Source organism: Cynocephalus volans, chromosome 10 (genome assembly GCF_027409185.1).
Source record: "Cynocephalus volans isolate mCynVol1 chromosome 10, mCynVol1.pri, whole genome shotgun sequence".
Classification (NCBI taxonomy): domain Eukaryota; kingdom Metazoa; phylum Chordata; class Mammalia; order Dermoptera; family Cynocephalidae; genus Cynocephalus; species Cynocephalus volans.
In genome coordinates this window covers 103,456,725-103,484,167 of record NC_084469.1, presented here as the reverse complement: position 1 = coordinate 103,484,167, position 27,443 = coordinate 103,456,725, and the positions used below count along the sequence as shown (strand labels likewise).

Genomic DNA, 27,443 nt, shown 5'->3' with positions numbered 1-27,443 from the left:
TTTCCTTTTTAAACCTGAATCATCGTCCACTGCACGGGTGGACCACCTTGTGTTGATCCATTCATCCTATACAGACACTTGGGTTGCTTCTACCTTTTGGCTCTTGTGAATCATGCTGCTGTGCACGTGGGTGTGCAAATTTGAGTCCTTCTTTCCACTTCTTTGGGGCATAGGCCCAGGAGTGGAATTGTGGCCTCGTACAGTCACTCTATGCTTTTTTTCCCCCTGAGTAATCGCCATACGTTTTCCACAGCATCACACTTATTCTCACCCACAGAGCACGAGGGTTCCACTTTCTCCACATCCTTGCCCACACTTCTTCGTTTAGTTTGTACTTTTTTTTGGCGGCTGTCTGGTACAGGGTTCTGAACCCTTGACCTTGGTGTTAGAACGCGGAGCTCTAATCAACTGACCCAACCGGCCAGTCCCCGCTGGGTCTTTTATACTTAGTTCCCTGCATGAAATTCTGTCTGCTGTGGGCTCTGTGTTCCTGACCATGTCCCAGTACACACCAGGACTGTCTTCAACGCAGGCCAAGTCCAAGCGAGTGAAGCCGAGGTGCTGAGGGGGACAGTAATACATGTGCCCAGATGCCCGTGGTTCCAGCCAGATGTTCTCTGTATGGAATTTTGAGTCCAGAGTTTCCAGGACTTAACAATCATTAGCATTCGTGTTGTGGAATCTCTTGATCTTCAGATCCTAGCAGTGAATTTGGTAGTCACGTTTTTATCCTATTGTGCCAACCACTCTAGGGTCTGAAGGGAAAAGTCCTTCACAAATATCCCTGTGTGTTGACAGAGCACTGCTCCTTTAGTCCCAAACACTCTTGGTCCCCCAAATCCTCACATGACCAGGTCTTTGTCATTCTATTGGACTCAGCTCAAATGTCACCTTCTTAGAAAAACCCTCCTGGGCCCCTCCCTAAATAAAGGAGCCTCCTTCCTACCAGTCACTTCTCATGACCCTGTTTAATATTCTTCAAAAATGTAATAATTGTTTGAATCTATTTTTCCTTCTAAAATGTCAGCTCCTTGAGGGCAAGGGGACTCTCATTTCCTCTAGTCATTGTGGTGTCATGTTCACATGCCTAGAACAGGGCCTGGTACAAAGTGCTCAATAAATGTCTGTCAAAAAGATGAGTGAAGGGCCGGCCCGTGGCTCACTCGGGAGAGTGCGGTGCTGATAACACCAAGGCCACGGGTTCGGATCCCATATATGGATGGCCGGTTCGCTCACTGGCTGAGCGTGGTGCTGACAACACCAAGTCAAGGGTTAAGATCCCCTTACCAGTCATCTTTAAAAAAAAAAAAAAAAAAAAAAAAAATGAGTGAAACAGCAGAGATGTGACAAAACCCCAACTCGGAGAAGCACCCAGTAGAGCACAAAATTAACCAGCTAGGCATATTGTCACCCCCCCAACCCCCTGGACCTGTGGCTCCCCATGCAGGCTGCAGCCAGCTCTGAGCTCTGGGAAAATATTCCCTTTCTGGATCCTTCCCCCAAGGGAGTTCAACCTATGTACAGACGGAGCAACCGAGCCAACAGAAGAAAGTGCATCAGGTTTAGTCAAATGGTTCATTTAAGAAATTTAATCAATCACAGTAAGACAGTCAGGCTATAAAAACATTCTATACAGTGGTTTAAAAGGCAATACCCATGTCCCAAAGGCCACCCATACGTAAAACATGGACATCATCCTCCTGAAAAGCGTTGCCCACAGTCCAGTTCGTGCAAATAACCTCTGTACATAAAGATGAGGCACGTCAGAGACAATCACCCCCAATGTAGCCTCTAGAGGAGTCACATGAATGCAGCAGACAGGGTTTGCAAAAAATAAATAGATTATATATATATATATATATATATGTATGTATATATAAGTGACAACTGTTTCAACAAATATACAAAGTGCAAACATAACAAAAAGCCTCACTATGTGTCCGGGATTTATGTACATGCTTCAGGAAGAGAAAAGCCGGCCACAGCTTCTTACACAGTGGAGCACAGGGTTTTGTCCTTGAGTAGGGAGCAACTGACATTCCCTTCAGACGTCTTCATGCAGGAATCCTAAGGAGGCTGCCACTGTCCCTTGGGTCGTAAATGCATTGATAACATTGGTGGCAATATCAGAAAGAATTCATGTTTCAAAAGTCCCATCAAGGGCTGGCAGGTTGGTTCAGGTGGTGACACCAAGGTCAAGGGTTCGGATCCCCACACCAGCCAGCCGCCGAAAACAAAACAAGTCCCATCAAATGACCAAGACCGAAGGATTGCTTACAAGACTGGAATGCCACACACACTCCAGATGTGCACTTAAAACAATACCGGGTCCTGTCAGGGGAATCAGTGGCACAGGGGTATTTGCATAGAAGTGGACACTCTGTGGAAACTCTAAACAAGCAGATGTAAAGACAACAGAAAATGGCAGTTCCAGACATTCCCAATCACGGCATTCAAGTCCTGGTCAACCCAACCCTTTCTTCCATGTGCTCATCGACATGGGCCTGCTCCAGCCTGGGATCCCACCCAACACATACGACAGAAAACAGTGCAAAATAATAACACGAATGCTGCATTTACACAATGTACAACCCTGAACTGGAAAAAGTGCAAGGAGACACAAAAAGAGATGAGCAGGGTCCCCGGGGAAGGGTTGGGCTGGGGGGTGGGCGCGAGGCTGGGGTCTAGACAGCCACACCCGGCCAAAGGACACTAGTAGAGGGCAGAGGCTGTGTGTCCTCACATGCAAGGGAACTGGGTGTCTCAGGCACTTGATAGATATTAAGGGCATCTGGTGACTCAGGCTCTCCCTCCGGGAACTGGCCCAGTTTGGGCGAATGAATTGGTCATGGTTGCTGCCACCCCCGGCACCCTGGATTCAACCACATCAGTACCAACACCACAAGTCCCCTTTCTGCTTAAGGATGGCACCAACCTGCTTGAGAGACGCTAGGCTGATCATGATTTGGGGGTGGCAGTGAAAAGGTTAACTCTGGCTGTCCAGCAAGGCTATCAGGTAGAGAGGTAAACACGTTCATTAGTCCTGAGTTTAGGGGCTTGGGTTAGAGGGAGGTGGACCCTGACAGTAGCACCTACTGTCACATGTTCAAAGCCACTTGCTTCTCTCTTCCCCTGTTCCCTTTCGTCCTTCACATGAGGAGCGAGTCACAGTGGACAGAAGGTCAGAACATCCCTGGAGGGAAACCCAGATATCACCTAGCTCTGCGCCTTTCCCAATTCTCCTTTGCACATCAAGAAAGAAAACCAAAAATCCCAACCAAAACCCATTTTGTGGGAGCTGTTGGAAGCCTATGCTGCCTCCCAGAAGAATAAATATATAAAACAAAGCTCTGGCAGACAGGCCACTGGCTGCAGCAGCCAGCAGTGGCTTTGGTTGTTTCTTTCTTCAAATGCAACTGGAGGCCAAGGTCTCAGGAAGGGTTTTGGGCAGGGAGGTGGACAGACGGTCAAGGGTCCGCAGAGAAAGGGTTCTTCCTGCCTGTGAGTGGCAGCAGGTTCCTGGGAGGGACAGGACGCGAGGCAGCTGTTCATGCCACGTCATCCTCGAGGCGGACCATCTGTCTCTGTCAACGAAACAGCCAACACCGGAAATGATCAATCCAATATTCAGTAAACATGGCTGGAATCCACCTACTTCTCACCCCCTGGAGCAGACAGTCGCCTCTGCCCCGTCTTCCAGCCTGTTCCCCCGACAGCCGCAGAGGGCGCCTATGAGCACCTGAGTCAGTCCTGTCCCTCTGGGTTCTAAGCAGAGGAGGGACAGGACTCAGGTGCTCATGAGCACCCTCTGGCGGCTCCACCTAATGTGGAACGAAAGCCAAAGTCCTCCCTGTGGTCCACCAAGCCCTGTCACCTCCTCCCGCTCCCCCTGCCTTGCTCTCCTGCCACACTGGCCTTCTCTGGGCTCCTCAAATGCACCAGGCACGGTGCATCCCCAGGGCCTTTGCATGGGCTGCCCCCTCTTACACCGGACACTCCTGCTCAGAGAAGCCCACCCCGACCTCCTCACCTAAAACCACCTCCCCTCCCTCGCAGCCCCCACAAATGCTTCTCCGACCTCCTCTGGCTTTCTTTTTGTCCACCTCTCTGACTTATGACGTATTTGCTTCCCTGATGTCCCTCTCCCTGCACTAGGAGGATGTCCCATCTGGGCGGAGGGTGACACTTAGCAAGTGAGTGAGGACACAGATAGAATGTCCACCCAGGACCATCCTGGGTCCTCCCAGGGAGCCCCTGCCTTGTCCTCTGAGGGTCTAATGGCTCCAGCCTCCTGGGGGTGGGGCCAGGGCTCTCACCGAAGGGTAGGTGTAGCCGTCCTGGTTCGGGCAAATGTGGACCTCGTCCTCTGTGGTCTTCTGGTACACAGGGTTGTCAAAGTTGATACTGTTGATGCTCTTGAGCCGCCAGTTTTTCCAGAGGAGGAAGGCCCCGAAACAGAGGAGGACGAGAAGCACTGTGGGGACAGTGGTCAGTCACATGATATCCCCGAGTGCCCCGGCTCCATGGCCGGAGTGAGGTCACCCAGCATCAGGAGACGCCTGTGACTCCCGGCCCTCTTAGTCGATAATGTTTTAGTTCTGAATTTACTTGCTCATTGTAAAAATAAATTCTAACTTGAAGCCCACTGGGCCTGCCTCGCCCTGAGAACAGCTGACTGTAGTTGACTCTCCTGGGATTCACCCGACATGGGGCTGGTACTTTTGTAGAAGTAGTATTTTTCTCTACAGACGGAGCCATGATTAATTCTTCTATTTTAACATGAGTGGGGCCCAGTCGTTCTCTGATAGCGAAGTCTGTCCCCTCCCCAGTCTTCTCGTGGGTGTCAACCTCAATCTGTCCAGGAGACAGGCAAGGGCTCACTCAGCCTGGGTTTGTAAGATTCTGGCGAGGCCCAGAAGCAGGGAGAGACCCAGGGTCTGTTGGAAAGACCTCAGGCAGTGTTACCCTGCAAAGCCAGGGGAGGTCCCACCTTCCCTGTTTACCAACTCACAGCCGGACAACTGCCAGGCACCGAGAGACAGGCCATCGGTCTTTGAGAATGGGCTAGGGGGTACAGACATCTCAAAAGGATGTCCTCAGAAAACGGAAAGGGGGCTGGCTGGTTAGCTCAGCTGGTTAGAGCGTGGTGTTGTAACACCAAGGTCCAGAGTTTGGATCCCCATACTGGCCAGCCACCAAAAAGAAAACAAGGGTGACAGGGCCCAGCTGGCTGGGCAGGGCGGGCATGTGGCCTGGGCAAGGGTGGGAACCAGCCAACACTTACCAATGGGGAGGATGATGGACAGAGCCCCCACACTCCTGGGCTTCTCTGCATTCTCTCTGCCAGCCATGTCACCCAGGACTACAGGCGAAAAAGGACAGAGTGAGGCACAGAAAACAAAGCGAGTGTTTGATGATCGCCACACAAAGGAAAATGCCTGATGTCTCACTGTCCGGATGAGTTCAAGGCACCTAGGAGAACCTCCCAAGTTTGAGAGGGGCCATGCTGGCTTATTTGTGAGTTATGGGATTCAAGGCAGATTTAAGAAGGTCGTTTAGCCTCTCATTGACCAAGCATTGGGGAAGGGCTGAGGGTCTTCAAGACTAAGGCCTGCAGATGCATTCTCAGTGACTGAGAAGGTCACTGGTGGAATTTTCCAACCTGGTTCTCCATTTTATCAAAATGGGTATATTCTGGCTGGGGTAGGAGAACCACATTCTGACCCCAAAATAGTCAGCAATCTCACTCTCTGGGTTGGAGGGCACCAAAGCCTGATAGGCCTGTGCCAAATGTCTCAGATAAATGAGAAACATTATGGGATGGGAATAATCTCAGTACCGAACCATGCCTGTGCGCCTGTGCTATGCAACATAAGGGCCCCAGGCAGGCCAACACTTAAAGTGCCCCAGACAAGCAAGTGGGCTGCAAGGGCTGAATAAGCCACACTGCATCGCATACACCAGTGACTGGTGATTTACCATTATCAGTTAGATTCAGATCCATCTGGGTTTTAATACTACCGGCTATAATATGCATGTAGGGTGTTTATACCCAGTTTGACTTTTATTCATATTTAAGAAAAAAATGTGTGATAAAAATAATTAGGGAAACAATGGGATCTTTCAGAATTTTACCCCCTTAAAGGACTCCTTTGCCAAATTTGAGAAGTCCCAGATGGGCCAGTCTGTGAAGTGCTTTTTTAAGCAGTGACACCCGCCTTCCCCCAAGCGAGGTTTGCTGGACTCCCTCAGGCACAGCAGTTCCAATTTATCTTGTTCGTGACTGAACAAAAGCTTCAGCTCCTCTGGAAAAAACCTTTTTTATCTAAAACTTGCTAATGGGCTTTTTTTGGCTAGAAAAGTCTAGGAGCTCCATTACAGACTGCTCACACCAGGTCAGTCACCCTCTGGTGGTCAAACAAGTGAAAGACCGATCAATTCACTGAGAACAGTGAGGACTTCCTCAGCCATAGAACTGAAGGGGGCAGCAAAGAACTCAGTAATCCAATAATATTTTAATGTGTTATTTTAAAAAATCAAAATTAACACAAAAACCCCAAGCTGAATAAAACATCAAAATTTTCAAGAAAGACAAGAGGATCCTGTCTCATTGGAACCTTGGCTCCAATAAAAATATTCAAAACCAGGTGGCCAACCCATGGACTGCAGTCTGATGATTCAATCTCTTAAAACACATTGCATGGGGGCCAGCCAGTTAGTTCAGTTGGTTAGAGCACAGCCTTATAACACCAAGGTCAATGATTTCCTGTACTGGCCAGCTGCCAAAAATATATATATTTATGGCATGGAAATACTACTGGGTTTCTAAGTGTTTTGGTGCCCCCATTAAACACTGCATATTGAGGATCACCATACCCTCATCCTGGCACTGCTGAACAATGCCTAAAAATAAGGCAGCAAATGGACCTTGATACAATATCAGACTCCTGGGTCTCCACTCCTGGTCCACTCTGGGGAACAGCAGTTCAGGCTCTTCACATGAGTTAGCCCATTTAGTCCCCAGGAGGTAGGCAAGTACTAGCATTAGGCCCATTTTATAGGTAGGAAAACAGGTTTCAGAGACAGTGAACAAAGAAGCCCACACAGCCACTATGTCTTCACCAAAATGCTCACGGTCTCTGAAGGGGCCACTGGTCCCAATGAACCAGGGGCCACAGAGGACCCAGCCTTTACCTTGGTGGGACATTGTCACCATCTCCACTGTGGTGAGCTCAGGGATGGCCACAGGCTGCTGGGACATGCTGGGAGCAGGTGGGCTGGCTGTGTGCTTTGGGCCCCTGGGTGCAGAGCTGCCCTTCAGCCTGACTGTGGAGGTACCCTGGGTGGTCACTACAGGCTCAGGCTCTGAAAGAATAAATATATACACAATGGAATACTATTCAGCCTTAGGAATGAAGAAAATCCTGTCATTTGTGATAACATGGATAACCCTGGAGGACATAATGTTAAGTGAAATAAGCCAGACATGGAAAGACAACTACCCCATGATCTCACTTATATGTGGAATCTAAAACAGTTGAATTCTGGGCTGGTTGGTTAGCTCAGTTGTTATAATGGTGTTATAACACCAAGGTCAAGGGTTCGGATCCCCATACCAGCCAGCCACCAAAAAATATAGAATAAATTTAAAAAATTAAAAAGTTGAACTCACAGAATCAGACAGTAGAATGGTGGTTACCAGGGGCTGGCTATGGGGAATAAGGAGATGTTGGTCAGAGGACACAAAATTTCAGTTAGACAGGAAGAATAAGAAGATCCAGAGATCCACTGTAGGACTTAGTGACTATAGATAATAACAATGTATCGTGTACCTCAAAATTGCTGAGAGTAGATTTTAAGTGTTCTCATCACAAAAAAAGTAAGTGTGTGAGGTAATATGTATGCTAATTAGCTCGATTTAGCCATTCCACAATGTATACCTATTTCAAAACATGTTGTACACAATACATACATACAATTTTTATTTATTAAGTAAGTAAATAAAAATCAAAAACTTTAAAAATTTTTACAAGCTTCCTTCAACAAAATTGTGAAGATATTCAGATCCCTGTGCTGGCCAGCCGCCAAAAAAAAATTTGTGAAAATGATTAAAAGCCCGTATTCTCCAGTTAGAATAACATGCACATTTTGTCCAGCAGCCTTCTTGGCAAAAATACGCATGCCAAGAAAATAATGTGCTTTACAGAGAGGGAACAAAAAAGAATAAATATTTTCTGAGGGCTACATGCCCTGGATCCATTCTGATAACTCCCTGCTCCTAATGACACACAGGAAACAAAGGCCATCGGCCACCAAGAAATAACTGAGAATGAATGCACTGAAAATAAACGCTGATGGATATCTATGTTGTGATCACATTTTTATCTGTTGTCATTGTACAAAAGGGAGTGTACATGTGTTAAGGACACATTGGCCCCAAATCAAGACTTTCTTGGGTTAGCTCAGTTAGTTAGAACACAGAGTTGGTAACACCAAGGTCAAAGGTTCAGATCCCCCTACCGACCAGCCACCAAAATAAATGAATGAATGAAGTTTAAAAAAAAAAAAAAAAAAGACTCTCAGAAGAGAATTGACAAAAGGGCCATCTCCTCACTTAACACCTGACACCTGTGTCTAAACTCAGATCTCCTCCCCAGGGTCTGGGAAAGAGAGGACTAGACCCCAAAGGGCAACCAACCAGGACTGAAAGCAGTGCCGATGCACCGGCAAGCAAGAAAGGCAAGGTATGGTGACCCCAACAACTCACGAGTTCTTACAACAGCCTCAAGGTACCCATTTGCAGATAAGCAAAGAGAGGCTCAGAATGGTCCAGTTGCAGGGCCCAGCTGCACAGTGGCAGAGATGAGACCCACACCCCCACCTGTGAGGCAGCTCCTCATGTCCTGGGCCAGCAGCAAGCCGTCGGGGCAGGCACAGGTGAACTTGGGCGAGTGGGGGTTGATCTGCGGGGCCGGAAGACACAGATACTGGCAGCCACCATTGTGGAGAGCTGTTTTCTCACACCAGTTCACCCCTGGGGTGGAAGAAGTGGGGTTTCAAAGAATCATCAGGTAGACTAGAAAATTCCAGAACATTCCAGAATTTTCCAGAGTGACAACAAGGAAATTTCATGGGTAGGAAGTGAGGACAACCCATCCTTACCTCTTGGCTGTGTGAGGTTGTGGAACAGGACAATGTCCTCTGGGGATAACAGGTTTTCAGCCACCAAATTAACATCTGAGCCAGTGAGACGGTTGGCACTGAAAATGGCTTCGTTGATGATATCCGTCCAAAATACTTTGTCCTACAAGGGGCATTAAGAAGATGAAAAATCCCAATAACCACCAGGATAGGACACAGATCACTGTCTCCCTCTAATCTCTGGGGTTCCCTGGGAAAAAGCAATACTAACTAGGTTATAGCATCAGTTCTTTTTTTAAAAAAAGGTTTTAAGGGCCGGCCCGTGGCTCACTCGGGAGAGTGCGGTGCTGATAACACCAAGGCCACGGGTTCGGATCCTATATAGGGATGGCTGGTTTGCTCACTGGCTGAGCGTGGTGCTGACAACACCAAGCCAAGGGTTAAGATCCCCTTACCAGTCATCTTTAAAAAAAAAAAAAAAAAAAAAAGGTTTTAACTGTGGTAACATACACAGAACACAAAATTTTTACCATCTTAAACATGTTTGAGTGCACAGCTCAGTGGCATTAAGTACATTCACACTGTGGTACAATCATCACCATCCATCTCCAGAACTTTCTCATCTTCCCAAATGAAACCCTGTCTTCAGTGAGCCAGGAATTTCCTCAGGCTCCTGAGTCTCACCTCAAAGACAGCCACGGAGAAGGGGTGTGCCAGCTTTTTCTCATCCTCCAAGATGGTCTTCCGATTACCTCCGTTGACATCGATGCTGGAGATGGAGTGCAATTTGGAGTCAACCCAGTAGAGGCGGCCATTGGAAAGATCTAGAACACACAGGTGGACAAGGAGAGGTCACATACCAGATGCCAGAGGAGCCACTCTGCTCCCGCAGGAAGAAGCTCCCTGAAGGACCCAGCAGAGAAGTATCCGGAAAAGCAGCAGGGACAATGTGTGAGCCTGACCCCTACACCGTGACTTTGTCCTGTCTCCCCTGTCCCCTGTGATACTCTCCCAGCTGCACAGCCGGCATGGCTGAAGGTGATAAAAACCTCAGGCAGCAGCATGGACTGGCTCAGGAGCCATGAGGCCACTCCCCTCTGTCCTGCAGACTCTGCCCAACACTGGCAGGAATAAGCGTTGCTCCAACATACCCAGGGTGATGCCATTGGGCCACTGGATGTCTTCAGTCACCAGTGAGTACACATCCACTCCATTCAGACCCCCTTTCTCGATCTTGGCAGGGGTTCCCCAGTCAGTCCAGTACATGAATCTAGTGGGAGAATAGCGACAGAGATATGAGGACACTCAGCCCGGGAGCCCTGTGCCCACTGCAAAAGAGCAGCTTCCACTGGAAATAGCCAGGCCCTGCTGGGGACCCTAAATTTATTGTTTTTGCTCCCCTAACCTTGCCTAACCCTGAGCCTGGGGAGACCTGGGAGGATTCTAGAACCTTTGAGCCAAGGAAGTTTTGGATTCCAAAGGTTGAGACTGGAGCGCTAGAATCTGCACTCGGAACAGTGCTCCCTAAAGACATTTTCTTTTTATATATATATATTATTTTGCTTTTCAAGTAAGTTTTGAAGATTTTTAATGGTGATAAAATACAGATAAAATTTACTGTCTTAACCATTTTTGAGTGTACAGTTCAGCAGCATTAAGCACACTCACATTGCTGCGCAGTCGTCACCATCATCTCCAGAACTTTCCATCTTTCCAAACTGAAACTCTGTCCCCATTTAACACTCCCCATCCCCATCCCCAGTCTACTTTCTGTCTCTGTGGATCTGACACTCTAGGGACCTCCCATGAGTGGGATCATACAGTGTTTGTCCTTTTGTGACTGGCTTATTTCTCTCAGCACAGGCTGCTGTCCCAGGTTGTCAACGCCCCTCTGAAATTGTGATATTCCACCTTTTACGTGCCCAGGTGGGAGATGTAGCCTGACAGGTACAGAGTATGCAGGGCAGGGGGCAGGGAAAACGCTTCCTGCCAGGTCACTGTGTCCTGGCCTGGACCAGCTGAGTCAGCCACCGGTGTCCCCAGCACCCACCCACTGGGGCTCCACAGAAGTTACAACCTTCACTTGCTGTCCCATGACAGAGTGTCACCTACAGATGTCTCCCCAAACTAACTTCATAGAGGACCTCCATATTTTTCTCTCCCTCCAATCCTATCCTGGGCTAGGAGACTCTGACCCCAACACTGATTAAATGTGTATTTTCAGTTCCAATTCAATTTCTAATTTCTGATTAGGATTAAATTCTAACATTCACTGAAATGACTATTTTAGTTTCTGGTTTTGAAATTTTAGCCCGAAGTCCGCTTCTATCTCAGGCAGCACAACAGACGTTGAGAAAGATCTCTCTCCTGTGGCCTCCAAAATGATTGGACCTCTGTGGCCTCCAAACGGCTGTGGGGAAAGTCAACCACTTTGGGTTCCTATTCCTTTCCTGACAGCACGAGGCCCTGCCACCTCTTCTCTGCCCCTAACTTGGGGTATCTCAGGTACAAACATTCCCCCTGAGTCCCACGTGGCTCTTGAATCCCTCACCTATGCCCCTCACTCCTTCTGGACCCCTCAGCTTTGGGGACACGTACCCGTGGACAGGGTCCACCACAATGGCCCTGGGCTTGGAGCCTTTTTCCTTGAAGAGTGTTTTCCTCTTCAGGCCCTTGGTATCGGCCACAGAGACGGTGCCCAGGATGGAGTCGGTCCAGTATATGTGGCCATGGATCCAGTCCACAGCCAACCCATCAGGTGCCTGGAGGTCCCTGCTGATGATGGTGTCGTAGGAGGAGAGACTGTGGGCTCTGTCGATCTGGGTGCTGAGGCAGGAGAAGGGACAGCATCACGGTGAGGAGCTCTCATCTCAGTGGGGGGCCAGGGCTGCCCGGGGGAGCTGGGGCTCACCTGTAGATCTTCCTCTGGGACAGATCAGACCAGTAGATTCTGTTGCTGGCCACCTCCGTGTCCAGGGCGACCACATTCTTCAGGTTTGGGATGAGGCTGGTGTATTCACTGCGGTCGAGGGTCATCCTGCGCACCTCATGGCGGTTGGTGAAGAAGAGATAGGCGATGGAGTCTGGGGACCGAGAAAGGGCGGTCAGGGGAACAGAAGAGATCACTCGATGGAGCCAAGAGCACCTTGCCTCCCCTACGTGTTGCTCTGCAGGGTGGGGCGGAACCAGAAGACACCCTGATCTTCCCTGGTGCATTAGCTGTGCGTTTCGGCTGCTGTGACATCAGGGACCTGGCTGACACTGGAGGGACAGCTCCTCCCAGGGCTACTCAAAGAGCCCACCTCTGCCTGGCTGGTTAGCTCAGTTGTTTAGAGTGCAGCCTTATAACACCAGGGTCATGGGTTTGGATCCCAGTACCGCCCAGCTGTCAATAAATAAAATCTTCACTATAAAACACCAAGGCTCCAGCATTTTCATTTCAGAATATAAAGATGAAATAGGGCTGGTTGGTTAGTTCACTTGAGAGAATGGTGTTGACAACACCAAGGTCAAGGGTTCAGATCCCCATACCAGCCAGTCTCCAAAAAAAAAATATAAAGATGGAGAAATGATCATGCCTAATGTTTAGGGAGCAATACCTAAAGGATGAGAATTCTGCATAGTGTTTTTCATATATCATGTTTTCCCTCAATGAATCCCCACAGTCCTAAGAGGCAGGGGCTATTGTTAACCCCCCTTTACAGATGAGAGGATTGAGGCTCAGAGAGGGAGAGTGACTTGCCCGAAGTCACACAGCCTAGTGAGTGGCAGAGCCAGAATTCGAACCCAGGTCTCACCAACTCCCAGGGCTGTGTTCTAACCATAACACCAACATTCACTCAGCAAACTGACCCCTTCTGTGAGTGGACCTCGTGCAGAATTATCCCTTCCTGAGACGCCATCTCAGCCCCTGGGAATGGCATCTTTATAAACACTGACAGGTATGAGATGAGTTTCAAAGTGAAATCACCAATGCTGGAGGACTTCATGAACTCATGGAAAGTGACATCAGGGAGCCATACACCCCACCTGGCAGAACTGGGGTGCACATGAGATGTACACAGGGAGCCCAGGAAGTCGTGGAAAGAAATGGCAGCAGAGGAGAAAGACCCCTGGGTAAACAGAAGATGCTATAAAATATTTCTGCACCAAGGTCAGGGGTTCAGATCCCCTCACTGCCAGCTACCAATAAATAAATAAATAAATAAATAAACAAACAAAATATTTCTGCCAAATTGATCCCTGTGATCAGACAGGAAGGACAAAACATGAAGCAAAGTGCATCTGGGTGTCTGGACAACTCCACCAGGACAGTTACCCCTGCAGAAACACAGACAGGTTGATTTAGGGGATGCTAAGAGCGAGTGCTTGGTGGCAGCGATAATCTGAATTTCAGGGCAGAAAAAAAAGCAACTATTTCTATGATTTTGTTTCATGATGAGCAAATATTTTGGTCTCTGTTTGAAGTGGATTTGCTTTTGTTGGTATACACCGCGTGAGTTAGTAAGAACAGCTGGAGGGGGTGCAGAAACGTTGGCAAGGGCTTTCCACCTTTTGTCCCTTTGAAGTCACTCCCCAAATTATCCCAGAAAGGACAGCAGGTTCCTGTCCTGCCACCAAGGCTACGGAGTGCAAACCGTCCCCACATCCCATGGCATTAACCAGTGACTTCCCTCCTGGGATGCCCAAGTCCTAACTGGGCTAAACTTTATTTAAACTTCAGCATCCACTAATAAAGTTTGAGCCCTCTGGCAGTTTATTCACCTGCCAGAGGTCTCAAAAGCAAACAGGCTGCCAGCCAGGTGATCTTAGTCTGTGCGAAGTTCGGATGGTGATATTCCCCACCACACTGGCTGGCGAGAGTGACACCAGCTCCACCCACCCACCGCCTTCCTGCACCCACCTATAGCTTTGCAGGCCTTGGTGCTGGAGTCCAGCTGGAAGCCCTCCTCACACTCGCACTTGAAGCCGCCCTCCAGGTTCACGCACAGCTGGCTGCAGGTGTCCGGGTCCTGACACTCATCGATATCTGTGAGTGGGACCAAGAAAAAGGTTCGGGACATATTCCCCACAGTATGGAGCCGTGGGACCCATACCAAAACCCACGGCTCCCCACAGCAGCAGGGGACAGCCCATCTGCCCTGGGGAACACAATCAAAGAAAGAGCCAAGTGTCATCCCCAGCGATGACCCTGACCTCACCATTCACCTCAGGGGCCCAGCCAAGACAGCAAAACTGCATCCCACATGAATTCTTAATTATTAATCCCAAAAGGCAAGAACCTCCAAGAGACCCAGAGCTTGTCGCAGGGTAGGCCTGTCCTAAATGTTCCGCGTATGTGGCATCTCATTAAAACCTCTCGGTTAGCACAGTTGGTTGGACCGCAGTGCTGTAACACCAAGGTCAAGGGTTTGGGTTCCCGTACTGGCCAGCTGCCAAAAGCAATACTCCTAACAGCCCGATGAGGTAGGGACTGTTTTCATGCCATTTAATAGATAGTGAAACTAAGGCATAGAGTTTGGCTTCCATGTGGGGAAAAGGCAGAGGAACCCCAGAGCCCAGCCCTGCTCGGGAATCACCTTCGCATTGTCGCTGATCCACCAGGTGGAAGCCACCAGGGCACAGGCACTCATGGCCGATCTTGAGGTCGTTGCAGATGTGGGAACACCCTCCGTTGTTGTCCAAGCACTCGTTGGTCCCTGCACCAGATGGGGGGGCACAGACCATCACTCTCAGGCCTCCAGCCATCCCTTCTCTGCCGCCGTGTGCTATTTCACCATCTTTATCCCAATCGTGACAACGACTTAGAAGATGGTGCAGTAACACAGCTCATAAGAAGACTTACATAAAAATGTCACATGCTGCAACATGACAGCCTTGGGGACATTATGCTCAGTGAAATAAGCCAAGCACAAAGGGACAAATACTGTGTGATTCCATTTATAGGAGGTCCCTAGAGTCATCAGATCCACAGAGACAGAAAGTAGAACAGTGGGTGCCAGAGGCTGAGGGAGAGGGGTGGGGAGTGAGTGTTTAATGGGGACAGAGTTTAAGTTTGGGAAGATGAGAAAGTTCTGGAGATGATGGTGGTGATGGTCGTATAATAATGTGAATGTGCTTATCAACACTGACCTGTGCGCTTAAAAATGGTTAAGATGGTAAATTTTATGTTATATGTTTTTTACCACAATTAAAATATATACGTATATATGTATGTGTACATATGTACACACACACAACAAAAAAAACCAGCCACATACCACTTACTACAGTTACGTGTATTAACTCACGTAATCCTCCCAACATGGGCTAGCCGGTTGGCTCAGTTGGTTAGAGCACTGCCTTGTTGCACCAAGGTCAAGGGTTCAGATCCCTGTATCGGCCAGCCACACACAAAAAAGCAAACCCTCCCAGCAACCCTAAAAGTAGCTGAAATACAGCTGGGGAAACTAAGGCATGGTCAAGTTAAGTGACTTCCTCAAGATCAACCCATTGGACTTCAACCCAGGGCATGTAGCTACAGAATCTACGCTCCTGCTGTCTACCCAGGCCTGGGCCAAAGCTGGTCTGATGCCTACTGTTGTATATCCTGCAAGTTAAGAATGGTTTTTACATTTTTAAATAGTTGAAAAGAAAAATAAGAATCAAAAGAAAAATATTTCATGACACATAAGTTATATGAAAGTCAAATTTTAGGGGGATAGGTAAAATCCAAAACCTCTCAAGACAGGGGCTAGCCGGATAGCTCGTGTGGTTAGAGCATGGTACTGATAACATGAAGGTCAAGGGTTTGGGTCCCTGTACTGTCTAGCCACCAAAAAAAAGAAGAATTTGCCTATTTTAGAATTCATTTTTTTAGAAAGAATTCTCCTAACAAAATATCTATTAATGGTCACTTCTGTGGTTCACAGACAGCTACTGAATACAAGCACCACATGGGTCAATTCCTAACAGCTTTAAGATAAGTGAGCAACTACTGGCCCATCCGACAGATGTGAAAATTGAGGCTCAGAAGCAAAGCTGGTTATCACCAATCCCCCCCATATCTGTCTTGTTCCAGAACCAAAATGACCATTAGGTCAATCCATGGCTCATACAAACCCTTTGGATCTCATGGGGTGGGTAGGCTGAATTCTCCACAGACCCACAGAACCCCCATCTCGGTCCCATCCCTGACTCCCCCAAACTCTGCCAGCCGCCTGCACCCCGAGCCTCACCGCACTCCTTGATGGGCTCATCTGACCAGTCCCGGCAGTCCCTGACTGAATTGCACACTTTGTCCAGGGTGATGCACTCGCCGCTGTGGCACTTGAACTTGTTGGGCCCCTCACACAGTGTCACTATGAGAGCCAGAGAGAAAAGGGTCAGCTGCAGGAGCCTGCATGGCACTCTTTAACATAATAGTTCCTTCATACAAGAATATATGCAAATCAATTCATTAATACAACATAAATATTCATTGACCACCCAAGGACTCACTACCCAGCTTAAGCATTAGAATGTCACCTAGAGCCAGAGTTAGCAAACTACGACCCACGGGCCAAAACAGCCCACTGCTTGTTTATTTAAATAAAGTTTTGGGCCGGCCAGTGGCTCACTTGGGAGAGTGTGGTGCTGATAACACCAAGGCCATGGGTTTGGATCCTATATAGGGATGGCCGGTTAGCTCACTTGGGAGAGCATGGTGCTGACAACACCAAGCCAAGGGTTAAGATCCCCTTACCGGTCACCTTCTAAAAATAAATAAATAAAGTTTTATTGGCACACAGTCATGCCCATTTATTTATATATTGTCTATGGTTGCTTTCACACTATAGGACAGAGTTGAGTAGTAGTGACACAGACTATGACCTACTGAAAGCTGAAAATATCTGGCCCTTTATGGTAAAAGTTTGCTGTTAACCTAGACTATTCTTTTTTTTTTTCTTTTCAGCTGGCAGGTACAGGGATCCGAACCCTTGACCTTGGTGTTATAACAATGCACTCTAACCAATTGAGCTATATGGCTAGCTCCAACCTAGACTATTATAGCAGCCTTTTCCCTACCCATCCTACTACCCACAGAAGTCACAATACTCCTGAACCGGATTTACCATCTTCCTATTTTTTCATTAACAGTTTTATCAAATGTATATTGTTTAATTTTGCTTGTTTTTGAGCCTGGCAACATAACTCCATCTGGTAATCACCTGCAACTGGCTTCTTGCACCCAGCACTAAGGTTATGAGGTTCATCTATGCTGCAGCTGGTGGCTGGAACCTCATTTCCTGGCTGCGTGCTATGTGTGATCACACCCCACATTAACATTAATTCTAAACTCTCATGTCCATAGCAGCATTATTCACAATGGCCAAAAGGTGGAGGTGAGTGGATCAACACAAGGTGGTCCATCCATACAATGGAATATGATTCAGCCTTAAAAAGGAAGAAAATCCTGACACACGCTACAACATGGATGAACCTTGAGGACATTGTGCTCAGTGAAATAAGCCAGACACAGAAGGACAAATACTGCACGATTCCACCCATAGGTGGTCCCTAGAGTCGTCAGATTCAGAAAGCAGAATGGTGAGTGCCAGGGGCTGCGGAGGCGGATGGGGGATGGGTAGTGAGTGTTTAATGGGGACAAAGTTTCAGTTTGGGAAGATGAAAAAGTTCTGGAGACGGATGGCTGTGTAATGGCTGCACAATGTGAATGTGCTTAATGCCACAGAACTGTGCACTTAAAAATGATTAAGGGGCTGGCTGGTAAGCTCACTTGGTTAGAGTGTGGTGTTATAACACCAAGGTCAAGTGTTTGGATCCCAATATTGGCCAACCACAAAAAAAAAAGACTAAGATAGTAATTTTATGTTACATGTATTTTGCCACAAATAAAAAAAGTTTTTAAAATTAATTCTACACTGGTGAGTCTTTAGTTGCTTCCAGAGTTTTGCTATTAGGTTTTGCTCTTAGGGGCTGCTCACAGTCCATCTCTGGAGCATGGGTGTGACTGTCACCTGAGCACTTTCCCAGAAGTGGAACTGCTGTGTTATGAATTCAGGAATGTGCCTTGCATGGAATTAGACTGCGCACACAACTACGAGTTTAAAGACTTGAGCTCTGCACACAGCGACTTTATTAAATCTCCCAGTCCTGAAGTTGGTGCTGTCATTATGCACATTTTTCAGATAAGCGGAAGTGAGGCTCAGAGTAGTCAAGTAACTTGCCCAAGGATGCACAGCTGACCCAGGAAACACCCTCCCTCACCGGGGACCCACTGTCCCCTGACTCTACGGAGCATTTGCAAACACTGAAAGATAAGGACAGGAGGCCAGGTGACCAGGGCTCACCGTTGTTGCAGCCAAGCTCATCACTCATGTCGCTGCAGTCGTACTCCCGGTCACACTGCCGGCTGCCGTGGATGCACGTCCCATCTGAGCACTGGAATTCATCAGGGCGGCAGGTGGCCACAGCTGGAAAAGACAGAGTGTGCTGATTCTCTCAAGGAGAGGCAACCAGAGAAAAAGAACTAGCACCTTCCAAGCAGCAATTTCCCAACAGGCCAACAGAAGCCTTGGGCATCAGGGGCGGCCATGTGGATGGGGAAGCTGCAGAGATGGCAAAACACACCGGGGCTTCTTGACCTAGCAGAAGATCTGGCTCATCTCCTAAGCGCAAAAAAGTGGTGCTTCTTTGAGTAGGTAAAAAGGAAAAAGAGGGTCTATCTTCCTATTCTGGGGAAAAACTCCCCAGATGAACCTGTCTTCATACTCCACATTTCTTTTGTTTCTTTTTTAATGGTGTCTGGCCATGAGGGGATCCAAACCCATGACTTTGAGGTGATAAGGCTGAGCTCTAACCAACTGAGCTAAAGGGCCAGCTTTTGTATTCTACTTTTTAACCAATGTACGCTGTAGAAGATTTTCTTTAACAGCAATACCTGTGTCCCTCAATGAAAAAGAATCATGGGAGATTATTATTAATGTAATTGCTCAAAGTTGAGAAAATAGGAAAGGAAAAAAAAAACTACTCCAAATTCAAACACACTAACACAGCCATGAAGGTCTTCTTAGACTTCTCACCAGGCTTTCTGCAAATGCATTTTTTAGAACTCTAGATTCATTAAAAATCTGACAGACCCAATAGGTCATTCTCAGCAAGAAAGCCATGAACATGACTCAACCTAGGAAGCAAGGAGAAGCCCAATAAATTATGATAAATCAGATCAATACCATGAGGATAAAACAATCATTCAGTCAGAGAAAGAGAAAAAAAGAAAAAAAAAAAAAAAAACAGTCATTCAAATGACTAAGATTGAGAGTGTGAAATTTATGAGATGATGCTACATCAAGAAAGCAGATGTTGGGGCCGGCCCGTGGCTCACTCGGGAGAGTGCGGTGCTGATAACACCAAGGCCCCGGGTTCGGATCCCATATACAGATGGCCGGTTCGCTCACTGGCTGAGCGTGGTGCTGACAACACCAAGTCAAGGGTTAAGATCCCCTTACCGGTCATCTTAAAAAATAAATAAATAAATAAAAGAAAGCAGATGTTAAAAAAAGAAATATATAAAAACTTAAAAATACAAAAAATGAAAATAATAAAAAACAAAATTTTTTTTTAAAAAGTAGATGTTAGTGAAAAGAGATACAGGAGGGCCGGCCCGTGGCTCACTCAGGAGAGTGCGGTGCTGATAACACCAAGGCCCCAGGTTCGGATCCCATATATGGATGGCCGTTTCGCTCACTGGCTGAGCGTGGTGCTCACAACACCAAATCAAGGGTTAAGATCCCCTTACCGGTCATCTTTTAAAAAAAAAAAAAAAAAAAAAAAAAAAAAAAAAAAAAAAAATAAATTTCAATTCATAAAACTCATTGAGGGCTGGCTGGTTAGCTCACTTGGTTAGAGCATGGTGCCGCTTGGTTAGAGCATGGTGCCGATAACACCAAGGTCAAGGGTTCAGATCCCCTTACCAGCCAGGTGTCAAAAAAAAAAAAAAAAATTCAGTGAAGTTCAAATTTCTGTTCATCAGCCGAACTCACCACACTTCACATGCTCAATGGATACACGGGGCAGCAGCTCCTGTACTGGACAGAGCAACCATGGGACATTTCCACCATTGTGGAACATTCTATTGGGTGGCGTCAGACTCTAATCATAGCCTGCCAAAGTCAATGGAAGGGCCAGCCCATGGCTCACTCAGGAGAGTGCGGTGCTGATAACACCAAGGCCATGGGTTCGGATCCTATATAGGGATGGCTGGTTAGCTCACTGGCTGAGCGTGGTGCTTGACAACACCAAGCCAAGGGTTGAGATTCCCTTACCGGTCATCTTTTTTAAAAACAAAACAAACAAAAAAAAAAAACAAAGTCAATGCAATCGTCCCATCCTATGGTGGGGAGACCACGGCCAAGGGTCACACAGCTTGGACGTCACCAGCCAGGCCTGGAGCCCAGGATTTTTCCTGGGCCAGTAATGCTGCAGCTTGTAGCTGCTACCCTGGTCAAAAAAGAGATTAACTAGGGCTGGCCGGTTAACTGGGTTGGTTAGAGCGCAGTGCAGATAACACCAAGGTCCAGGGTTCAATCCCTGTACCGGCCAGCTGCCAAAATAAAAAAAGAGAGAGATTAACTAGGTGAAAAAGAATCTATTTGGGGGGCTGCTGTTTCCTCAATGTAATCAGAAAGACTGGAAGAAACACAAAATGGGACCGACTCTCTTGCTTCATGATTGGAAATCATTTAAGTACTTAAAGTCACTGCCTGTTTCCCACCCAGGGAGCCTGGAGACAGGTGATGGGAACCCCATCCCCACCCGTACCACAGTCCTCCTCATCAGACTTGTCCTTGCAGTCGGGGCCGCCGTCGCAGTGCCAACTGGCATGGATGCATTCTCCGCTGCCACAGTGGAACTCATGGGCAGAGCAGGGGCCATTGTCTCCTTGGGGGGCAGACGTGTCCCGGCCTCCGCAGTTCTGTGGCCACTCATCGGAGCCGTCCTCACAGTCGTGTTCACCGTCGCAGGCCCACAGCTCGGGGATGCAGATGGAGCTGTTACACTGGAAGCTGACAGGGCCGCAGGTGGTTACTGGGCAGGAGACCTCATCGGAGCCATCCTGGCAGTCCCGGTCTAGGTCGCAGACAAACTGCCGCGAGATGCACTTGCCATCATGGCACTGGAACTCGTCCTGGGAGCATGTCTTAGGGGCTGTGGGGACATGGGAGGAGGCCACACTGTCACTGCAGAGCCCCAACACCAGCCCGTTCTATAGACAGGAACACAGTGCCACAGAGAGGCCCCAGTTAGCAGACCCCCGGACTCTGAACCGCTGCCCCTCTGTGCCTCAGTTTCCTCATCTGTGCATGCCTCCTGGCCTTGCTATGAGAATGGGCCAGTTAATAGCTATATAACTCATAGGCTTTACCAGCATGATGGTACCATTATTGACAGGTTTGCTGTCATTATTACTAAAAAAGCCAAGAAGACCCCCAGCTGCAAAGTGCATTTCCCTCTAGGACTCCTGGCCTTGACTTTTAGCGGAACTCTCTAGCTTGGTGAGGCCTTTTTCTTCTCAGTGGTTAGTTGGGTCACTGAGACTGGGCCAGGGAGCACTCACTATGCACTCAGCCTCATGGGTGGCAGGCACCTGGCCTGACATCCCTAAGAAGAGGCACTGTCCACCCCCACCGCAATGCCTCCTGGTCAAGGTGGGATTGAGGGGTGGGAGGGGACTTGGTACGAGCCCCCAGGAGATGGAGCCCAGTGAGGAGTAGCCAAAATGGAGCTCGGGCAGGGCCACCTGGGGAACAAAGTCTGTCCACACCCCAGAGCTCTGGTGCATCATTAGCACAGGCCAGACTGGGACAAGGCCCCGGGGGGTGCAGACTGCCAGGCCACTTACGACAGCTTTGCTCATCCGAGCCATTCTCACAGTCCACTTGACCATCACATCTCCAGAACTGAGGAATGCAGCGGTTGACACGGCCCCCACAGCTGAAGTCCCCCGACTTGCACGTGACAGACACTACAGGAGAAATGGGATTGAGCTGTAACTTAGAGGGAAGACGAGTGATCCGCACCAGTCCCATCTTTGCAAAGGAAAAGCCCAGCACTTTCAAGAAAGAGGATGCCCATCCCACCTTTATGGGTGAATAAGAAAGGCATTTAGTGGAGCTTGTTAAAAACTAGACATCAGGTGTTGTAAAGGTTTTGGGAATGATATAGAGGGGGTGGCTGCACAGCATCCTGAATGTATTAATACTACTGAGCTGGTTAATTTCATGTTAGGTGAATTTCACTTCAATTGGAAAAACAACAACCATTGAAGGAAAGTCCCAGTAATATGTCCTCTCCCCACTACCCAATTTGTGGTTGAACACATCAATCCACTGGCCACTTTTCCACCCACCATTATCAAAAAAGGTCCCAACCAAAGGGAACTCACTGCATGTCTGCTGGGACTCATCAGAGCCATCCTGGCACTCAGAGCTGCCATCGCAAACCCACTTGTAGGAGATGCATTTCCCGTCCTGGCACTGGAACTCATTTCTCCCACACTTATCTTTCAATGAGAGAAGAAAAGAGGAAGGAGGCTCCTCAGTACTGGAATCAGAAACTGACCATGCTTCCCATGTGTATTTCCTGCCAGCTAAAGGATGAACCAGGAATGTAGTCCTGTCAGTAACAGCCTGAGTCTCAGGAAATGAAACACACACAATCAATGAAATTTCATGAACCCAGAAGTATAGTGGAGGATAAAAGAATAAACCCAAGAGAGACTTGGCAACAATGTTTAAGGCTTTGACATCTTGGCTATTGAATCCAGAGTATAGATCTGCTGAAGTACAGAAACAAAATATTAGAACATCCATGCACCTTAATAAGAAATGAAAATTATCTGGTGTATTAAACACGGTCATGAGGAAAACTGACCCAGTGCAATCACTAAGGTGAAAAAATTTGAGGAGTTTTATCTAGTAGATAGAGAGAAAATATGAAGAGAAAAAATAATTATCAGAAATTATAAATGCAGAAGCCAGAAAACTAAGATCCAGCAGCGAAGACAATCGTATATCTGGAGATCGGATTTAAGAAAAAAACAAAGGGCTGAGCCCGTGGCGCACTCGGTAGCGTGCTGCGCTAGCAGCGCGGCGACGCTCCCGCCGCCGCGGGTTCAGATCCTATATAAGGATGATCGGTGCACTCCCTGGCTGAGCACCGGTCACCGGAAAAAAAAAAAAAAAAAAAAAAAAAAAAAAGAAAAAAACAAAAACAGAAACAGTAACAAAAGATGTAATAAGAGAAAACTTTTCCTACAATTTGAATTTTTGGATAAAAATGAGAACAAACTGGGAAATTTCCTAAAATATATGATTTTTGAACTTTGGAAAAGAGATCAAGATGCTATTGACTGCATTTAGTTTTAGATATTAAGTTTTGGGGCCGGCCCATGGCTCACTCGGGAGAGTGCGGTGCTGATAACACCAAGGCCCCGGGTTCGGATCCCATATATGGATGGCCGGTTTGCTCACTGGCTGAGTGTGGTGCTGACACAACCAAGTCAAGGGTTAAGTTCTCCTTACCGGTCATCTTTAAAAAAAAAAAAAAAAATAGATATTAAGTTTTGGTTTAGAATGTGGTGTTAAGTGTGAACTGGAATCAAAGAAACTTTGCAAATCAATATAAACTCTGATTCTATATGTAAACTAAAACAATAGTGCCAATAACAAATTAGGACTGCTTATTTCAGCACACTTTTTGAATAAAGTAATAAGACCAAAAAAAAAAAAAAAAGAAGAAGAAGAAAATAGCAGAATCTGCCTTTTTACTGTCATCCACATGTGTCAGATGTTTTCTAGGCAAACCCTACATAAAATATAAGTTTTCGTCAAAGGCTAAATTTACTATATGTTTCATTATCCTCTTAAGAAGATTAAGAACGTTTTTTCTTTCATCAATTTTTAATGTTAGCCATACAAACATCATTTAATGGCTTGTGCAAAATTTAGTCATCAGCTCATTTTGCACAAAGGTAATTAATAAATGCATCATACTTGAAGCCAACACCCCATCTCCAGAAAGTTATTCCATTCCTGGAAGAACCTTCCAGACAAAAAGAGCAGAAGAGTGTAGATACTTTAATGATTCTACCTGCCCCAGGAGAGAAGCCTCCTTTTCTTCGTTCTGGATCTTGAAGGGTCAATATCTTACAACCTGTGTTTTATACACTCGTCCCTTAGCATTCATGGGGGACATGTTCCAGAACTCCCCAAGGATACCAAAATCTGATGACGCCCAAGTCCCTGATATAAAATAGGTTTGTATTTGCATATAACTTATGCGCATTGTCCTGCGTATCTATGCAGGTTTTTATTAACAGAGTTTGGAGACCAGTTGCTTAAAACTATGATCAAAAGACTTTAGGGGTAGGGGCTGGCTAATTAGCTCACTTGGTTAAAGTGTGGTGCTGACAACACCAACATCAAGGGTTTGGATCCCCATAACAGCCAGCTGCCAAAAAAAAACAACTTTAGGGCTAAATGTAATATAGAATACCAGATTGCATCTTGGAACAGAAAGGGCCATTACAGGAAAAATTGGTGAAATCCAAATAAAGTCTAGAGTTAATAGTATTCTACCAACGTTAATCTCTTAGTTTTGACAAATGAGCCATAGTTATCTAAGATGTTAACAATGGGGAAAACTGTATGAGGGTATGTAAGAATTCTCTGCAATATCTTCGCAACTTTTCTGTAAATCTAGTACTATTCCAAAATATAAAGGTGATTTTCTGCGGGGGGATGTCTGGCCAGTAAGGGGATTCGAACCCTTGACCTTAGTGTATAAAGGTGATTTTAAAAGTCCTCGAGGTGAAAGACTACATACATTAGAACGCATTAGTTCTTTAAAGCAAACAAGGAAGCTTCAAAGATTTATGGGCTTATCTCAGTTGATTAGAGCGCGATGCTGTAACTAACAAACACCAAGTTCAAGGGTTCGGATCTCCTTACTGGACAGCTGCCAAAAAAAAGATTTACGGAGCATCTGGGAAAAAGTACACTGTAGGGGAAACCACATACAAGAAAGACTTAAAGACCCATGATGGATTTAGTTATGAGGCTCCAGCTCACCCCATCCTTGGCCAGAGTGAAGAACTGTAGTCTCCACTTAAATTAATGCCAAGATTTAAGACAGCAGAGGGAGCAGTTCATAGCTGAAGGTGACCCACAGCCGGAAGGAGCAGAAGGAACACACTTAGAAACCTCTCCTCCAGGCTCATGAATGCACAGCCATGACTTCCTCCTCCCATCCAGTTCCTCTGCTCATGCATATCGTCAGACATCTCTTTTTCCTGTAAATTACAGGCCCCAGACCTCTTCTATAAGTGAGAAAGAGAGCAATGTCCTTGAGGTCACAAGATTTCACCAACTGTCCCCAAGCCCTCAGCAGCGAGAATTGCAACACTAAGGGACACATCTCCTTTCATGGGACCACGGGTGACACACCTTCACCCTTGGCACATAATCTGTCCCCATACTGGAGCCTGTAAACATTTCACAATCTCAGACCCCACATCCCTGCAATCCCCTTCCCTTGGCTCAGCTACCGTCTGTTAGCGTTCAGTTCAGCTTTGATGCCGACCTTCCAAAAAACTGGGTTAGGCACGCTTAAAAGCTCCTAAAACACCTTTTTGTCACTCCATCATCAAATGATATCAAAATTGCCTGTTTATCTATGTATCTTCCAGCCTAGACCTAAACACCTTGTGGCTAAGGGATGTCTTTTTCATAGGTGAAAAGGCCTTTTTCATAGGCCCAAAATCAGAGTTTGGCTCATCACCTGGCCGGGCAAAGGTTTGGGAAAAGGGCTGCTCATCCACACCCCACCTTTTGGGAAGGTAACAGGGCAGAATCTGTCGAAATTCAAACGCAAAATCCCTGGCACCCAGCAGAAATACTAATGCATGTGTGCACTGATGGTAAATTCAAGGGTGTCCAACAAAATCTTACTTATAAGAGGAAAGGGGGCGCAACTGGCGGTGGTTGAAAACATGACCACAAATTCTGAAACGCTGCTTTCAAAAGGTAGAGCCTAGGGCCAGCCTGTTGCTCACTTGGGGAGAGTGTGGTACTGATAAAACCAAGGCCATGGGTTCAGATCCCTATATAGGGATGGCCGGTTAGCTCACTTGGAGAGCATGGTGCTGACAACACCAAGCCAAGGGTTAAGATCCCCTTACCGGTCATCTTCAAAAAAAAAAAAAAAAAAAAGGTAGAGCCTAATTCCCCTCCCCTAGAGTGTGTGCTAAGCTTTTTTTTGCTTCTAACAAATAGGAAAATAGAGGTGATGCGAATTACCGCAGCCTCTACTGTGCTTATTTTTTGTTTGTTTTGTGGCTGGCCAATATGGGGATCTGAACCCTTGACCTTGGTGCTATAACACTGTGCTCTAACCAATGAAGCTAACTGGCCAGGCTGTTTTATTTTTTGGCTGTGCTCATTCTTTTTAATCACTTACACCAGGGCAGCCAGCTGTATGTCACGCGTCCACTCCAGCAGTTCTAGGAGAGCCCCACCAGGAATTGAGACCTCCCACCAAAAGCCATTGAGTGCACCATCTTGGAGGCTGATTCTTCCCATGACTGCGGCCCCTGCAAATATGCTATTTCTCCACCAACATTTTTTTTTAATCGCATTCGTGCCTGCCAACATTTCAATTGCAACTTCATGACAGAACTTGAGCTATACCCATGTAACTATACTGCTTCCAAATTCCTGACTCAGAGAAACTGTGAGACAATAAATGTCTTGTTTGTTTTTTTTTTTTTTTTTTTTTTTTTTTTTTTTTTTTTTTTTTTTTTTTTTTTTTCCGGTGACCGGCGCTCAGCCAGGGAGTGCACTGATCATCCTTATATAGGATCTGAACCCGCGGCGGCGGGAGCGTCGCCGCGCTGCTAGCGCAGCACGCTACCGAGTGCGCCACGGGCTCAGCCCTGTTTGTTTGTTTTTTTTTAAAAAAAGATGACCAGTAAGGGGATCTTAACCCTTGACTTGGTGTTGTCAGCATCACGCTCTCCCAAGCGAGCCAACCGGCCATCCCTATATAGGGATCCAAACCCGCGGCCTTGGCACCACAACTCTCCCAAGTGAGCCATGGGCCGGCCCTTATGTCTTGTTTTAAGCTGTTAAGTTTTGGGGCAATCTGACATGCAGCAATAGGTAATTAATACAAAATCTAACATAAAAAGGTATGTCTGCATCTATATAAGTATTACATATAAATTTTATATAACAATATATAAGACAGGTATTATATAAAAT

At 46.9% G+C, this 27,443-nt stretch overlaps 1 protein-coding gene across 1 annotated transcript in view; it reads right to left on the bottom strand.

The window, feature by feature from the left end:
- Positions 1 to 1,571: 1,571 nt before the first annotated feature.
- Positions 1,572 to 27,443, bottom strand: part of LDLR (low density lipoprotein receptor) — a 31,964-nt gene continuing 6,092 nt past the window's right edge. The window contains exons 2-18 of the mRNA XM_063110237.1: positions 22,568 to 22,684; positions 22,025 to 22,147; positions 20,944 to 21,330; positions 18,474 to 18,596; positions 16,359 to 16,481; positions 14,721 to 14,840; positions 14,045 to 14,170; positions 12,053 to 12,224; positions 11,740 to 11,967; positions 10,293 to 10,411; positions 9,826 to 9,965; positions 9,163 to 9,304; positions 8,882 to 9,034; positions 7,195 to 7,365; positions 5,285 to 5,362; positions 4,317 to 4,474; positions 1,572 to 3,584 (exon numbers count right to left, since the gene is read on the bottom strand). Coding sequence (XP_062966307.1) covers positions 3,549 to 3,584; positions 4,317 to 4,474; positions 5,285 to 5,362; positions 7,195 to 7,365; positions 8,882 to 9,034; positions 9,163 to 9,304; positions 9,826 to 9,965; positions 10,293 to 10,411; positions 11,740 to 11,967; positions 12,053 to 12,224; positions 14,045 to 14,170; positions 14,721 to 14,840; positions 16,359 to 16,481; positions 18,474 to 18,596; positions 20,944 to 21,330; positions 22,025 to 22,147; positions 22,568 to 22,684 — 2,516 coding nt within the window. The 3' untranslated portion in view covers positions 1,572 to 3,548. The remainder of the gene's footprint in view (positions 3,585 to 4,316; positions 4,475 to 5,284; positions 5,363 to 7,194; positions 7,366 to 8,881; positions 9,035 to 9,162; positions 9,305 to 9,825; positions 9,966 to 10,292; positions 10,412 to 11,739; positions 11,968 to 12,052; positions 12,225 to 14,044; positions 14,171 to 14,720; positions 14,841 to 16,358; positions 16,482 to 18,473; positions 18,597 to 20,943; positions 21,331 to 22,024; positions 22,148 to 22,567; positions 22,685 to 27,443) is intronic.